General features: G+C 49.0%; 5 protein-coding genes and 1 non-coding gene across 6 annotated transcripts; 3 read left to right on the top strand and 3 right to left on the bottom strand.

Annotated features, from left to right (window-relative positions):
* Positions 1-374: 374 nt before the first annotated feature.
* INS49_002586 (uncharacterized protein) lies at positions 375-1,163 on the top strand (the record flags this gene model as incomplete). The annotated part of the gene is made up of 1 exon (XM_043163394.1): positions 375-1,163. The coding sequence occupies one exon, from the start codon at positions 375-377 to the stop codon at positions 1,161-1,163; it is 789 nt and encodes a 262-aa protein (XP_043031900.1).
* A 432-nt stretch (positions 1,164-1,595) lies between these two features.
* On the bottom strand, positions 1,596-5,085 carry INS49_002585 (uncharacterized protein; the record flags this gene model as incomplete). The annotated part of the gene is made up of 4 exons (XM_043163393.1): positions 1,596-1,657; positions 1,868-2,520; positions 3,675-4,372; positions 4,645-5,085. The coding sequence occupies 4 exons, from the start codon at positions 5,083-5,085 to the stop codon at positions 1,596-1,598; spliced, it is 1,854 nt and encodes a 617-aa protein (XP_043031899.1).
* Positions 5,086-6,237: 1,152 nt separating this feature from the next.
* On the bottom strand, positions 6,238-7,439 carry INS49_002584 (uncharacterized protein; the record flags this gene model as incomplete). The annotated part of the gene is made up of 4 exons (XM_043163392.1): positions 6,238-6,434; positions 6,500-6,790; positions 6,875-7,104; positions 7,288-7,439. The coding sequence occupies 4 exons, from the start codon at positions 7,437-7,439 to the stop codon at positions 6,238-6,240; spliced, it is 870 nt and encodes a 289-aa protein (XP_043031898.1).
* A 2,056-nt stretch (positions 7,440-9,495) lies between these two features.
* INS49_002583 lies at positions 9,496-9,567 on the top strand. Its single transcript has one exon. It is a non-coding gene; the product is annotated as a tRNA-Glu (tRNA).
* Positions 9,568-10,416: 849 nt separating this feature from the next.
* Positions 10,417-13,794, top strand: INS49_002582 (uncharacterized protein; the record flags this gene model as incomplete). Its single annotated transcript, XM_043163391.1, has 4 exons — positions 10,417-10,538; positions 10,588-12,245; positions 12,809-13,206; positions 13,375-13,794. 4 exons carry the CDS (start codon positions 10,417-10,419, stop codon positions 13,792-13,794), a joined length of 2,598 nt encoding a protein of 865 aa, XP_043031897.1.
* A 335-nt stretch (positions 13,795-14,129) lies between these two features.
* Positions 14,130-14,606, bottom strand: INS49_002581 (uncharacterized protein; the record flags this gene model as incomplete). The annotated part of the gene is made up of 1 exon (XM_043163390.1): positions 14,130-14,606. One exon carries the CDS (start codon positions 14,604-14,606, stop codon positions 14,130-14,132), a length of 477 nt encoding a protein of 158 aa, XP_043031896.1.
* Positions 14,607-16,496: the final 1,890 nt, after the last annotated feature.

Here is a 16,496-nt window from a genome sequence, read left to right as displayed (position 1 = left end):
TTTCTCTGTTCCACCGGCGTCATGGTCTGTGGGTATGATAGTCACTGGGGGGCCAGTCACTGGGGGGGGGGTGGTGGTCACAAGGATAGGGGGCTCCGTACGTCTTCAAAAAAGGTGCCTTCTGGGGCCCCTTCTGCACTCAGAACTTAGCCATACGCCCACTTCGAATACAAACAATCGCATATTTGCCATACCCAGTCTTCCCTACCACAGTGAGGATTCGAGGGGCCAGTCCAACTTGATCGTGACGAGGCTCAGCACTCCCCAACTGTTTCTCCAAATTCATTTCACTCACGCTTTGTTCACAATCACTTCAGGCTGTTACCATACCTCATCGCCTCTGGTTCACGAACAGCAGGCACACCAAAATTTCAATGGCCGCTGACACTATAAGAGGCGACGGGCTCTTCCTGGCCCATCGTGCTCTCGCAGCACTCGCCGAGGACCCAGAGCAGTTTGATCAAGACAGAGAACGACGGTTTAGCGAGTCTCCGCCCTCATACCGGTCAAGTTCGGGCACCACAACGCAGCCGGAAAGTCCAGTGCTTGTGAACGAGGCACTGGATAACTACAACGCGCGCATAGACAAACTCTATGAAGACTGGCAGGCGTCATCGCCCGTCAACCAGTTTGATGCGCAGAGGCGCGAGGAGGCGCAGCGCATAGAGCAGGCACGCCAGCCCGTTGGGGTCGGCAACAGCCCAGATGGTCTGGCAGCGGACAGGGTGAGGGAGCGCTGGATCGAGCAAGGCATCTGGGACCACAAGTGGTATGAGGCCAACATCGAGCGATTTGGCGACAGGGTTCAGAATGTGCCCCTGATGGGTGCACGGTGGATGCATGAAGTATTGCTCAACGATGACTCGGATACCGACGACTGCTCGACCAGCGAATTCCAGTTTTGCGCCAAGAGGAAGCGACAAAAGACGGACGAGGAAACGCGACAGAGTACTCAGCGGCGCGCCGAGGGACTGCGTCGCCGCGAGCTTTCACGCCCCATTCACCAGCTCAACTACCAGGTGTCTCAAGAGCGTGATCGGCTACTGGAAGAGAGATCACATGAAACGGGACATGATACTGTCGGGAAGTTCCCCCCAGACATCAACACACAAGCGTATTCATTAGTCAGACAAATGGATCAGCGCAGGATTGTGGATCGATGAGTGGGGTATACTCCCCGGAATGTCATGGTTGCATGAGCGGGATATCGACGAACTGGTGCAAGAGTTGGGTCCTAAACCATGGTCGCAACCTGCCCATTCTGTCCCAGTCGAAGTTCTCCCAGCGGCACCCCTTTGAGGTGATGGTTTGACCGTGTTTGGACCCTGGACTTCCCTGGAGAGAACATCACTCGGAAAGGGAAAAGACGCTTTCCACTTCTTACAACGGGGCTTATAGTGTTTTAATCAGCAGCTTTCCCCAGGCGCTAATCAAACACCCCTGAGACAGCATGTCGCCCATTTTATCCCATCACATGCCAATTAATACGTACCGAGTCCTAGAGAGAATGCTCGGTGATGTGAGATACCTATGTACTGCGTTCACTGGTGAGGATACATTGTTGATGACATGTGAGTGTTGGCCATAGCCTAGTATCAAAATGCTATGACCACATCCAAGTCAAATGCCGCCACATTCAACCGGCTCAGGATGGTAACTGTTGCCAAAGTGTACCAATGTTTTGTGGATTATCCAGTCCCTATCTTTTGGGGCAGTAGCAGTGTGAATGGAGAAGCTTACCCTACAGATGATGTTGAGTTCATGATATCATTATACGCCCTCTTAGCCACCCTCGATTCATAAATAGGAGCGTAGCCTCACTGCCCTCGGCCCAGGTGCCAAATATTCAGCGGTGTCACACACATACTCGTGTCGAAGGTGAGCCCAAGTCTTGTGTAGTACAGGGCCCCGAAAGCTTTATCGCGAAAGTTAAATATCACCGGCAGCCGTTCCATCCCCTCGACTCCACCAATGACAGCGGGATGGCTTTGTGCCCAGAGATTGTGTTGGAACACCCAGAAGCCGGCGAAGAGACTGACCTCGTTCGCTGCGTGGACTCCGTTCATGAGCACGCCATCCGCGGCCGACTGCTGCGGCTTGTGTAAAGGGTACTTCAGCTCGGCGTTGACGGCCACGAAAACGGCGGTAGCTTTGGCCGCACCGTTGGGGAAGTACAGGAATACACGCGCCTCTTCCGCGCAGTCGACGAACGGCGCAAGGCTGGGAAAGCGCTCGCCAACCCTGTCCCACAGCTTCTTCGCGTGCTCCATGGGCCCAAGGTCCTCGAGCCTGAAATCCGGGGCGTCCTCGTTGAGCCTGGCCAGTTCGTGCGGGACCTGAAAAGTTGCCTCCCGGAGCGCGTCGTTGCGTTGGTGTAACGCGCTACTGCGTGCCATGTTGAACCCCACGGCCAGGGTCGCTTCGACCTCGTCGCGCGTCTGCTGGTCGACTGTGCGGGCCCAGTTGTGTGGTGGAATTGTGCCACCTGTTTTGACTCGATGCTGCACGCCCCCAAGGCGCCTATTATCTTGAGGCCACCAAGCAGCCTGCGGGAGCGAGTCTGATGGAAGTGACCTTTGAAGTCAAGATCAGTTGGCAGTCTTCGGAGCTGAGGGTGAAGAGTCAAGATCAGTACACACTGGCACGTTTCGGGAAGACAGCGGCATCACCGATTTGTGCTGCAAGCCAGCTCGCGGTTGCGTTCGACGTCGAACTTGAGCCTATCGGCCCCCGACTTGTCGAGCGAAGGAAGCTGGGGGCGCCTCTGGTTCTTAGAACCCATCGGTGTAGCATTCTGGACGACATGACGGATAGAGTTGTCGGCCTTTTGAGATGATTTCGTGAAAAGTCAGAGGCAACAACACTCATTCGCGCCATGGAATTTGAAATCTGTCATTCCAGATGCTGTGGCTGGCCTCACCCGTGCGGATAAACCAGCTTGGGTATATGCGTATGCAGGCAGCCGGTGTGAAACAATATATCGACTCCCTTCGTACGTGGAAGTTGAAATTACGTCAATTTGTGAGACCTTTCGTCGATTTGAAATTGTGAAAGGGCTCGTGGCGCGTCAGAAAACGAGGTGGTTGTGAGAAAAAGAAACGGGCAGGAGGAAGCCGGGGCTCTTGTGTACTTGGAGTTAGTCAGTTGGTTCTCCCAGCTCAGTAATGTATCGCATCTATCGTAATTTCCATTGGAAGCGTTCATATACGAAATAGTCCAATAAAATTTCCCTGTTCTCAAGCGACTCAGAAGGGAAAACGTGGACAATAGCCCCTTTTCTGCTGCGCACCATCATCTATTATATCATTAGGCCTGTCAGTGGAGATGGGAGTCCTTGTACAGCGCTACAATGAGCCATGCGTAACATTTGTTGATATTTCTAACCTTGGGTGAAGAGGAAGCCATCAGTATAGTCTGCATGAGAGATGGCCAGCGGTTCTGAGGTAACATGATGAGCATGGACTCAAGATTCAGGATTTCAGATGGCGACAGGGATGATTGAGAACATATTTGATCGGGTTGACCCAAGACACCATTAGCTGATTGAAGAGAACAAGAGACCATATGTAAAGCAAGAAAGTAAAGAGAAAATAAAAAGTCATGTCCTAGTTCAAACCAGATCCTGCCATAAAACGGATTCTAATCCGTTCGCTTAGTCCGGGGCTATACAGTACCTGCATAGTGATTCTATAGTACAATCCTCCCCCATGACACCGGACGTGCCACCGTTTGTGTTGTAGCTATAGATGCTGTATTCTTCATCTGTGATGTATCCGTAGATGTGGTAGTCCTCTTGTGGCTTCAAGAGCTCAGGATTTATCAGACCCAGTGACATGTTGTTTGTAGCATGCTCGCGGATCAAATCTGCAATGACCGAATGCCCCTGACGCTTGGCCAATTTGATGGCGCCGTCATACCCAGTCGTGCCGCGAAAGCTACTCAGAGCATTGGCGTTGAGGAGGAACTTGACCATGTCCAAGCGCGCCCCGTAAACGGCTGCATCCAAAGCAGTGCTGCCGGATATCACACAAGAAGGTGCGTTGATGAGAGCGCCGTTGCGTAGTAACAGTGCAGCCATCTCTAGATGCCCAAGTATTGCCGCACGCTGCAAAGCCGTCCACCCCTCGATCCTGGCTGGTGCAGCATTTGTGTCTGCGCCATGGCTGATCAGTAATTGGCAGATTCTCATCTTGCGTTCGTATTCTTGCTCTGTGGCCGTATCCCAGGAGCAAATGGCTTGCAGCGCCGTCCAGCTTAGCCTGCCACATGCGCGACTGTTCACGTTGGAACCCCCCCCCAGGAGCAGGTGGACCAGGCGCTCGTTTCCACGCCTTGCCGCGGCCTGTAGAGGTGTGCATTTGCCCAGGCAGTCCTGTGGTTGGTAGTATGCGTTCAGGTCCGCTCCAGAGCGTACCACTCTCTCAATAAGTTCTTCTGGCCCACCTGCACAGATGAGTGCTGCAAGACAAGACCCCGCGGCGGGTTCACTGAAGCTCCTTGGCTGAGGAGATATTCGAACATCTCCAGTCTGCCTTTCCACTCCTCTCCTCGGGAAACATGGCGAGACGTTATCTTGGGAGAGCTGACGCATGCTTCTAACAGACACGGTGGAAGAACAGAAAACATTTGGCATTCCCTCATGACTTGAATGGCATATTTGACTTTGCGGGAAGTGTCGGAACAGTTATACCGCAGTAAGTGGCCTGTGAAGTCACAAGGCGATGAGTCGTTCGGGGTGACAACCAGTCTGGCGCCGTGCTCGGCCAAAAGCTTGACCATGTCGCAGCTCGAGCTCTTCCCTTTCTTAGCGCAACCAGCAGCGATGGCTTGAACACTGTAGCTCGAACCCTTCGTGTTCTTGTCTTCGAGGTCTCCACCTGGGATGAATGAGTTGGGGTCCACTCCTGCGCGGAGAAGGAACTCGACGGCTTCAAAGTTGTTCAGCCGCGCTGCTTCTGCTAACGCCAGGACAGCTTTGGCCGGGAAATCCTCGATCAGTGGGGCTAGATACTCCAGGGCGCTGAAGCCGTGATCTCCCACAGCAATCCGAAGCTGCGGTCCCCTTATGGTGGCTCCGCTTGCCATCAAGATTGCAACAAGCTCAAGTCCATCGTCTGTGCAATGCCTGGATAACTGGCGCAACACTGCGTCCAGTAAATCCTGTATACCGACATTGATTGAAGAAAGGGTGAGGTCGACTCCATATTGCACCAAGCTTCGTACCGTGTCCAGATCGATTTCTCTGTAACTCCACGCGGGTCTGCGGCGGTAACGCCCCCTCGACGATCGCTCACCCACCTCATCTTGTAGCATAAATTGCTCCGCTAGGATAAGTTCAAGGTATGACTGCACGTATTTCCAGTTGGACGAAGGTGTTGCAGCCACTCGTGCCACCAAATAATTTTGCAAACCGAGTGTACCGCCCTTCAGAGCAAGTAGTATTCCAGTCCTGGACATAGTTGATGTCGATACCTTGCTGTAGGGCGCCAGCTTCTCGTACAAAGAACGGTCGAAGTAGAAGCAATGATCCAGGATCGTAAGGCGCAGACTGTCATCGATGTCGTGTCCATAGTACCACTGAATTGATGAATCAATTACGTCTGAACGAAAAGGTTCGTCAACGTTTGCGCCGATCGTCAAGAGAAACTCCGGAGCGCGCGCGTCGCCGTCGTTCTGGATGTCGATCTTGTACATGAATTTCAAAAAGCTCGACACCTCTTCTTCATCTTCGCTTAATACCCACCACGTACGGACACGAAAATCACATTGGCTAACCAGTAGCCGTGCACATTCGTCGTTGTCGTTACGGATGGCGGCAATGATCGCTCTGAAACTTCGTGTCCACCAATCAGAACAAAATCGACGCCCGTAGGCCACAAGATCCATCACGGTGTCATTGCAATCCATTTTGATAGCATGGTAAAGTAGGTCACCGCTCACCGGTCGAGAGTTCAGCCAAGCATTGCGGATTCCGATATCGATCATAAGTCTAAAAGTGTCCCTCCGTCGACTCCTGACAGAGTACAAGAGCAACGACATCCATGCACTCCTGATACTTGGCAGCTGGCGATGTAGAAATTTGATGATTTGGCGACCGTCACGCTCGAGAATCGAACAGAAAATCTCCAGCCCTTTGTCTCCATCAGTCGGGTCGTGGAGATCGTTTGAGAGCAGACACATAGCTGTTGAAATGAATTCATTCAGCTGAAGGCGTGCCGCAGATGTTGTGACTCTGTATCAAAGATCATGCGATGGAAAGGGTGGAATTGGGTAACCGTCTGGAAGCAACTCGAAGCAGGATGGTGAGTTGATGTTCAGTTCATAAGTACGAACTCGTTTGACACGGTGAGTGATGATCGCGGCTAGACAATCTTGATTCTCCTGCAACAAGTCATCATGTAGCCGCCAAGCCTGAAAAGTGTCCTGGAAGAGGTCTGAAGTATATCAGTACGTGTCAGAATGCTCTTCATTGCCTGAAAAGGATCATCACTACGCTTACATTGCAGCGCCTGGTACAAGTCCACCCAGAGGATAGTTGCGGCGCAGTCCTGGTAGACTGAAACGGCGTAACGCGCAAGAGGTCCGGACGCATCGTCTACAATGCCTATCTGCGCAGTTGGTGCCGTTGTTGAATAAGGTATCGGGACAAAATCCTCCTTGTGCTCGAACTTGAAGTGTTCGGGAAGAACCTCAACCGTCAGCTGGGATGCTCGAGCTGTCACTGTCGATAGGCCTTGGACGGGCGACGGAGTTCGTGTAGTAATGCCATGCGGAAGCGGACTTGGGGATTCTGAACCATCATAAATCAGGTCTCGCAAAAGCGGGAGAGACATCCTCTTCCCCAGAACGTGCCGGTAGGTATAAATTAACTTACTTTGGGGTAAAGGCAGGGTGATTGCGCCAGACCTCCTTATTTCTTTCCAAGCCTTGTTCCACGGAATCTCCAAATTGTTGAGATAGATAGACGTTTCCTTCCTTAGTTGTTTCTGTCCTGGCTTTTTAAGACGTGGAATGACATGCTGGTATATCAAAGGCCAATTGGTCGACTTGGCCTTCTTTCGCAGTTGTAGCACATCTCTGGTCTTGGTCTCCCATGTCGATAGCCTGCCCGTGTATCAGTTTCAATGAGATCAGAATCGGTGTGAATACGACAGGAGAACACCCGTGAAGCCAGAATGCACCAGTCTGGCCATCCCATGCAATTGAGAAATCTGGATCAGACATGGAACAGCTCAACTGGCGGTAAAACGTGGGCAAGAACTGAGAAAAAGAAAGTATCAGTCTTACGGCTTCACAGGAAAGCCGTATGCTTCCATCAGATATTTGACCTCTTTTACCGTCTTTCGCTGATTCTGGTACAGGTCTCTGATTTGTGCCTTGTTCTGGTGCCATATATCATCGGCAGCACTGACAGGAAAGAGTTTATCTGAAGCTGACATATTGATGATACTAGGAAATGATAGGAAATATGAAGAAGAGACACAATTCCTTGGGATCGGAATTATATGTTTGCAAGTTTGTTGCTGGTAAGTGTCCCGCTTGGGCACAACAAAATCGGGTGACGAGGTCAAGCCGTGGTTATGTCAAGCTTCGACGGGCATACGATGCTGCTGGAAAGCAAGCGTATATGGTCAGATCCGAGATGAATGATTTTCAAGTTGTCCAAAATCTTCCTGCATCAGGCCCCATCCATTTTCTCCCTTTCTCCCCCGACGTGGGCGGTCACACAACCTTGGAATGCAGGGATGTGCGGTATCATGTGCCCAGCCTGTAGTCTCATAGCACTGCCACAATGCAGTATCAGCCATTTAGATACTGCCAAACCGCCCGTTGTCTTAAATCTTGCATTTTCAGAGGATTCAGAAGCGTACACTGAAAGCCTCCATGGGCATTGCCATGCAAGCTGAAATCAAAGGGGAAAAGAGGGGTTGTGACTTGGGGCTGAAAACTGGAATGGATCAACAGGCTGGAGATCTGTCCAAAGTATTCTCACGTGACGAGCCTGATATCATTATGAGGCTGAGGGGGAGCATTGCGTAGATGTCCAAAACCTCGTGCTGACGAGCAGACTACCGACACGGCCACCAAGGGCGGAAAGTCTGTCACTTTTCATGTTGAGTTCCCCCTTTTCCCTGAGGATAAGCGTGTCCAATATCATGTCACGTGAAGTCCCAGTCCACCACTGTGTTTCCTATCAGTCGTAACGACCGAGACGGTCGATGGCTATTATTTTGAGGATAGCCTCCAACATTCCTATGCACGTCGACCATTCGGGGTTTTTAGTTTCTACCCCTCTACCAAACAAGCTGTGCGTGTGTCCGAAATCTGAATACCCACTTCTTGACAACGTGGATTTGCTCCACCATTTGGATCCGTACCTGCGTGATTCGAGGTGAATTACTGAGCTAATAAGGCTGATTTTCTTCGTCACTCGGCCTACAGGGTACTGGCCATGATTAGGGCCTCTGAATTTATGCCTATTTAAGGTCTAGCCATATACCTGACCTTCAACATTGGTTCGTTGCTAATCCTGCTTCAAACATCTCCCGACGCGCTTGAAACAGTCTTAGTCCATTGCACTTCGAAAATCACCATCATGGTTCCGGATCTAAATGACATTATCGGCATGTTGACGCTTTTAGTCACCTGTATTCCAGGCGCCTGGTTCTTAATTCGCTTCAAACGCCACCGTGAACGGGATATAATAAACACAAGAAGATCATTCTGCGACATTGTGCGTGACTCTTTTTTCTTTATACTTTTCTTACGGGTTGTAGCTAATTGGTACAACTTCTCAGTGCTGCAAAACTCGGTCAATGCTAACTAAGCTTGTATGGCATCGAACAGGAACGCAACTGTCTTCATATTTCAATGCCGCCTAGAGTGTACATCCCTGACAACCGTGCTGATCCAAACGTCACTAGACCCAGGCATGAGCTTCCATGCTAACATGTAGGTAAAGCCCCCCTCCCTCTGCCCCCATGGCAAGAAGTTTGTTAGTGCTCAAGCTACAATGATTGAAAAGCATGCCTCTGACTCGCAATTTTCATAAGAATATCTGTGCTTTAAATCCGTGTCTCAATCTAAGATTTGATTGAATATGGACTAGGCCAATAGCTTCTTTGCGTTGTTTACATTCTTGAGCACGTCACCGTTGAGTTCTCTGGGGACGATTGACTAGGGGAAGCAGCCTACTTCAGGTATGATACAGAGACTGGAGGTCATGGAATTATCACAGCCGAGCAGAAATTATAAAACACTCAGAATTGACATCCTTTTGGGCCTGAGAATGGTTATTACACAAGTTGGATAGCAGCCTACAGTAAAGGTAACTTGCTTTTTTTCCGGCTAGGTGGGTCGCTAGTAGCCTTGAGCCAATAGGAGCCAGCGAGACGGCAGGGCCGGCTGATCGCGGAGTGTTCCACATCAAGATTTTCCTCCGTACTTTCTTTATAATACTCCAAATCGACAAAGTTTTCAGTTCTCACACCGTAGTCGGATATGGTGTAATGGTTAACATCGGTGACTCTCACTCACCAGCTCGGGGTTCGATTCCCCGTATCCGAGGACTTCAGAGGTTGTAGCCTCTCAATGTTTTTGCATGTTTTTGCAATCATTATTTTTAAGATTAACAGCCACCTAAATATGCTGGCAACATTAGTGCGAGGCGTTGCGCTGAGGCGGATGCAGCCTCCATATAATACGGAACATGGAGGGCTTCGAGATATCTCCCACCATCTGGATGACCATAACAGACTGCTTCGATGTATAACGTAGCATTTTTTTTGCACCTTTTCCACACTCTTCACTCTCATTCAATACTAGCTCCTGCCCCCCAGTCCTTAATCAGGCCTATTGCGTGTTTGTACCCGACTGATAATCTGTCCCTTTGTCCTTCACTCCGTTCCGGATTTTCAGCAAACTCTGCATCACTTAATCATCGCCGCTGTCACAAAGCCTGGGTATCAGTGAGACAAAAGATCTTGGGTACCCAGGTACGTCTCGGCATTTCCCGATTCCCCTTCCTAATCACAATATCACTCTTCGGCGCTATAACAGTCGACACATCTCTTCTCATATTCTGCGGGTCTAGATCTTTAACTATTAGCTGTGTAAACTTTTTAGTGAAGCTGTCACCTAGTGGCAGACATCGATCTTGTGTGTCCCGGCCGATCTCCATGGCGCGCGGTTTTGACTCAGGGTCATGACGTATTCAACTAGCGACGGGAACGCTGGATCTACCCGTCATACATAACAATCAAACGCTAAACTAAACCCATCTCGCAGCAGCCGAGAGTTAGACAAACATGCCTGTGATCGAACAAAGACCTCGTGCGTTGCTTCGCTGGTGACAGCATGTGCAACTGATCTCACTGCTCTCCTGTAGCAGCGAAGAAGCATCTGCGATTGTCATCAATGGCACAAAACTCACTCGGCCCTGACATCGAAAGAGATACCGCCCATCCCATGGCCCAGAACGGATCGTCGTCCAAGGATGGACGCAAGCGCGTGCTCGTCGTGGGTGCTGGAGCAGCTGGGTAAGTGCATCGAGCTCGGAAAGCTGCATTGGTCCTGACTCTTCGGCAGCATGTCCACTGCATACCATCTTTCGCAGCATCGTGACAAGTTCAATGTGACGCTTATTGATGCGGTTGACTACTGCGGTGGCCAGGCCTTCTCCATTCCCCTGGACAAGGAACGCTACGGCGCCTCCTGGTGCAACCAAGGCGTCCAGGGAGGCTCTTACATCTTTCACCACACTCTCACCATGTTCCAGCGCCAGGGTTACCACGCGGATCCCGTCGATCTGCAGGTGTCTTTTGGCAAAGATGAGACCTTTTGGTCCAACGTCTTCCCAACGCAGGTTATGGTCAAGCACAAAAAGGAGGTGAAGCGCCTGGTCACCCTGCTGAAAGTCATGCGAATGTTCGAGGTCTTCTTCGCACTACTGCCACTCCGACTCGTCTTCAAGCTCTTCCTGTTCTCCGAGGACTTCATCAACATTGTGGCCCTACCCATGACAGCTTTGTTCCTCGGCACTGGAAACGCCACGCCGCAGACCCCAGCCATGATGTTTGAGCGTCTATGCACCTCTCCCACCTACGGCATGTGGTACCACCCCGACGAGAATTCAGTCGTCAGCAACCAGCCTCCAATGGTTGTGTTCCCAAAGTTCTCAGACTTCTACTCGACATGGCAGAAGGATCTGATCTCTCGCGGCGTGACAGTCCGCCTGTCGACCGAGCTGACAGAGATTGTTCAGCGCGGCAAGAAAGGGGTCATCGTCAAGCTCAAGCCTCGCACGCCAGCACCTGACGGGCACAACCCTGCCGGCGGAGACCCTGATGCTCCCTCCGCTGAAGAGACTTACGACGAGATTGTGCTCTGCTGCCTAGCCGACACGGCAAAGAAGGTCCTTGGAAAGGCAGCAAGCTGGAAGGAGAAGCAGGTTCTCGGTTCGGCCAAGTTCAGCGACGACATCACCATCACCCATAATGATGCCGACTACATGAAGAAACACTACGAAAATTTCTACCGCGAGGACCTGGCCGTGGCCAAAACCAACGGCGTTGACCAGCAATCCCGTCTGGACTTCGCCAAGACCAATTTCCGCCCCATGTACTACATCAAGATGTATGACAAGGACAGGTCTAAGCTAGAGATGTGCTTCGACACCACCAACTACCAGTCGCAGTTCCCCGAGAACGTGCCGTTCGAGCAACACGTCTTCCAGACCATCTACCTGAACAAGGACCGCGACGGCAAGCTCTGGTCCGACGACGAGATCGACGAGAGCAAGATCATCCGGAAGGACTGGTGGCATCAGCTCTGCCACTCCTACACGCACTACATCTTTGTTATCCCGTGGATGATGTTCCTCCAGGCCAAAAACAACACTCGCTTCGCTGCGTCCTGGACGCTTGTCAACGCCCACGAGGTCGCTGTCATGTCTGGCATTGCGGCAGCAGTCGACCTGGGAGCGGAATATCCGGAGGACCTCGAGAACGACAAGTTCGCGTTCCTGTGTTTTAGATTGTATTACCTGCTTGCTTACGGAAAATGGTACCGACGACGACACACAAAGGGCAAATCTGCACCAACGACGCAGGCAGCCAAGGAGGGCGCGAGCTGGGCGAGCGGGCTGTACGGGTCAAAGTACAAGGGCCCCGGCGTGGTCGATCAGGAAAGGTCCACCTGGAGGGAGGAAGTGAAGCAGGGCAACAGCACTGGAAATCTGGCGAATGGTAATGCTCCCGGGCGAAGCCAGCCGTAATTGCTCGGAGGGACGTTAGAACTCAGGCTGCCATATCTAAGACCCGATCATATGTTGTACCATCTGGCACATTGAGTGTGTCTCACAAATTCAAGCGTTCCAGCCTTGTCTATATGACCGGAGTGTCTAGTCCGAGGGTGAGGTAAAGCAGCTAGGCAATTTTGTCATCGTAACCGTCCTTCAAGACATGCATCTCTTTTGTCGATTCGCATTTGAATGTTTCAAAGTTTCACTCGCTGGACTCAAGTACTGAGGCAGAATAAATCACCCTTGTGAGGACTTGGTTGTCTACTCAGCTGCAATTAAGATCTGTGAGCATATAAGCACGAAGTCTCACACTGCAGCCAGAGAACCGCCGCTTCTTCAAGCCTCAAGCGACCTCCCAAGGGAAAGAACTCAATACGCAGCCAGTGAGAAGACCGTCTAAACCAACCTCAGACATGACGAGCAATCAAATGCCCTTTAGTGATTCGCGAAACCTGCCCACTCTCCCTGGATTCCAGGGAGACCGCCCACCTTCACGCCGGGGCCAAGTCTCACGGCCGCACTTCCGCCCCGTCCGACCAATTGTCGACTCGCCACACGAACAAGCAGTCATCGACGCCGGCTACCCCTGGGTGCGAACCAACCCGCTGATGCCAACCTGGATGTCCCCCGGTGCGGACCCGCGCTCCAACCCCGTCCCAGACCGGCTGAACTGGCACGGCCACCACGGCGTCAACACGCACCTCATCTTTGAGGGAGACCTGACTTTGATGAAACCCAAGAAAATGTTTGGCCAGAACCATGTTGCTGCTGTAACCTTGTCCACGGACCTCGGCGCCCCGAAAGAGCTTTCAGTTGCGCCAGATGAGATTTACTTCGGGACGACACAGCAGGCTTGCAAGTTCGTCGAAGGGCACCGCTGTCTGAGCCCCACGAGTGCGCATCGGGTAAGTGACTTCCAGTATTTCCTTTTTTACCACTTGAGAATACCTTAATATCAGGCTGGTACCTTCTGTTTAGCCGCGGGTTGAGGGGCAGGGATGTCCCCCTTCATCACCCTTATTTCAGATGAATCTTTCAAGTTTCGACTTCAATATCTGACTCTGAAATCACAGTATATGTCTAGGGGAAGCTTGGAGTGGGTTGATAAGGCCGGACAAGCTGTCCAGGGCGGCGACCGGGCATACGTTCTTGAGCAGCTCTACGACGCGGAATTTGAGACCAACTTCGACTTCAAGGTCATGCGAAGAGTGGCGACCTGTTCGTTCAAGGATGACAACCAAATCACCAGGAGCATGCGCCAGTGGTTCCTGCGAGAATGGAACGACCCTGATGTCCAGAACGCCAAGGGCGACCTTCGCCCTGTCGTTCATCCGTCGGAATTCCCTTTGGCTCCACAGCGGCAGGATCATGAGATGGAAATTGGTGACGACAAGGCTGATTCTGGTGATGAGCTGGAGCTTGATGATGAAGACGGCAGTACTCAAGGTCTGGTCAAAGCTTTCCGAAAATGGTTTGGCATTACTGAGAACTAAGCCTGGCGGAATGGGATCTGAGGGACCGTTGATGATTGTAATCTCAAGTCCTTGAACTATGGAGATGTGGAAAGGGGTGACTGCTGTTCATGCTCATTCTCAGGCCGTATGATCCATTTATGAGTATGCCGACACTTGTGGGCAGGAATGCGTGTTTCGGCCTCAAACATGCGAACCTAGCTGAACCCCCCCCCCCCGGCCAGAATAATTTGTGCATGTGAGAAAAAAGAACATGAATTAAATAACAACCCTTGTCTCGTTACAGAAGACCTCGCTGAGCTCCGAAACTGAATCATAACATCATCGCGGCCAGCCTTGCCAGCCTGACCAGAGCATTAAATCGGAACAAACAACTGCGCAACAAGCTTCCAATTTCCCCCAGCAAGCTGCCTCCAGGTGCTCGTGCACCACGCCTCCACCTTGTCCATCTCATCCGGATCGAGGTCAGTACTACCGTTGTCGGACTTGATGACCGTGACGCGGTAGATTATCTGGACGCCCATCATGTCGACCTCGGCGATGGCGGGCTCCGGGTCCTCCTTGTGGATCTTCCAGCTGATGAGCTGGCCCTTCTCGGCCAGCTTGTCGATGGCCTCGGTGAGTGTCGGCTCCGACTTCATGTGCATTGGCTCCGACTCGCCGTCCGGGTGTATCAGGGGGTTGACCATGACGCAGTCGTACTCGATGTGCTCCTTTGCGTCCTTGGGCTCGTTGCAGAGCGACCCTGCGAGAAGATTCTCCATGTCCTTGGCCGCCTTGCGGACGCGGGCGGAGATGGACCCCGGGTGGACTGTGCCGGACTTGCTGACCATTTTGTGGTGCTGCTATGTGTCGATTATTACAATTAAGTGTTGTGCTTGATGTGGGTTGGATTTGTGCTGATGCTGCTCAAGTTTAAGTGGTGGTTGATGGGCTTGTTTGGGCTAGGACTCGGAATTCCAAGCATCCAGGTTCGAGGTCACGCAGCCACTTATAAGCAATACAGGCTTCCAGGCTTTTGGAATCAAGAGAAACAGGTAATTGTTGTGGGAACCATCCACGTTGACTTCTTCCAGTCGAGTACAAATTGACGTCAGTGGGTCATCACCGCTGTACAACTTGGTGGGTGCAGATCACTTTGAGGCCGTGCAGGTCAGCGGTGCCCACTCTTATGAGATCTGCTAAAGTCCCCGAGATCACCACCGGAAAAGACGACACTCACTGGAGATCAGACTTAAACATCCATGGTCTAAAGCTTGAGTATAGTGCTTGAACGCCGTCGTAGTGCTGCGGTGGAATACACATAGATGCAGTGGCACGACACGATATTAAGAGTTGAGAAACAGAGCCCCACTCGTACCCGACTCAGTGATGGAATATTCCGCCCTTGTTGGTAGGTCTCTCGTACGTACGATAATCATATGGGAAGCAATCATGTATTGATGTTGTTCTGTTTAAGTTCTAAGAGGCTACGTGCTTTGGAGGGGATAATTAAAGTAGCCTTTTAAGTAATAAGGGTTGTACTTGCCAATACTTACAGTTTTTCTCTTTTTTTAATAAGTATATATAATCCTTATTATAATTAGCTTTAAAATTATAATTTATTATATATTAAGTATATATAATCTTTATTATAAAAAAGCATTATTAAAGAGGCTTAAAATTATAATTTATAAGTTTTAAAGTAAGTTTTAACAACCCTTATTATTATATTACCCTTTAAACTTATAATCTTTATTATTATATTATTTTTTAAATATTATACCTATTATCCTTAATACTTAGCTTTTAAAGTTGCTTCTTTATGGAAATTATTAACTTTTGCGTAAAAGCCTTAGTTTTAAATCTCTTCTTTATAAAGAAAGTTAATGCTTATAAAGTTAATATTAAACCCTTTAGCTTATATTTATTTTTATTATATACCTTTATAATGTAAACATTATTATCTTTATCCTTACTTTTATTATTAAAATGCATTTAATATTGCTTTAAATTATTTTCCTTTAGTTACTTCTTATCCTTTTAAAATTAAGCATTATAAGCAGTTTAATTATTTATTAAGTTCTTTTCTTGCTTTTTATTATTTTTTTTAATCTTTTTAATAATTATCTTTTACTTAAGTTGCTTAAGCAATAGCATATATTTCTTAATAAGTTTCTTTATATATAAGCCTTATATATACTTATTAATAGTTTAATGCAAAAAGTTTTAAAGCTAAGTTAATATAGTAATTTAATCTTTTAATAGCTAAATCTTTTTAATTTAATATATATAAAAAATACTTAAAATTAAAATTTTTATTAGGTTATTTATTATAAAGATTGCAATAATTTAGCATTTAAAATAATAATTACCTTAATAATTCTTATTATTAAGAATGCTATATAATCTTATATTAAGAGTTTTAATGCTTTTAATATAAATATATAGCTTTTTAATTATATTATTAAAAGATATTTACTTATTTTAATATTAAAAGTTATTAATAATTTAAATAATAGCTATTATAATAGCGTTATTTAGGAAAAGTATTTTAGCTTAAATTATAGCTATAGCTTTTAGCTTATTAATTTTAATAATTTCATAAGAATTAACTTTAATAAGCAGCTTGCTTTTTTTAATGCTTAGCATAAAAGTAAAGTTAAAGGTAGTTTTTGCAATCTTTATTAAGGTTTTATTAACTTAATTTTAATTATCTTTATTATTAATAATAATTAAATTGC

This window comes from Diaporthe citri, assembly GCF_014595645.1.
Source record: "Diaporthe citri strain NFHF-8-4 chromosome Unknown scaffold_1, whole genome shotgun sequence".
NCBI lineage: Eukaryota > Fungi > Ascomycota > Sordariomycetes > Diaporthales > Diaporthaceae > Diaporthe > Diaporthe citri.
This window is presented reverse-complemented; position numbering and strand designations above follow the sequence as displayed.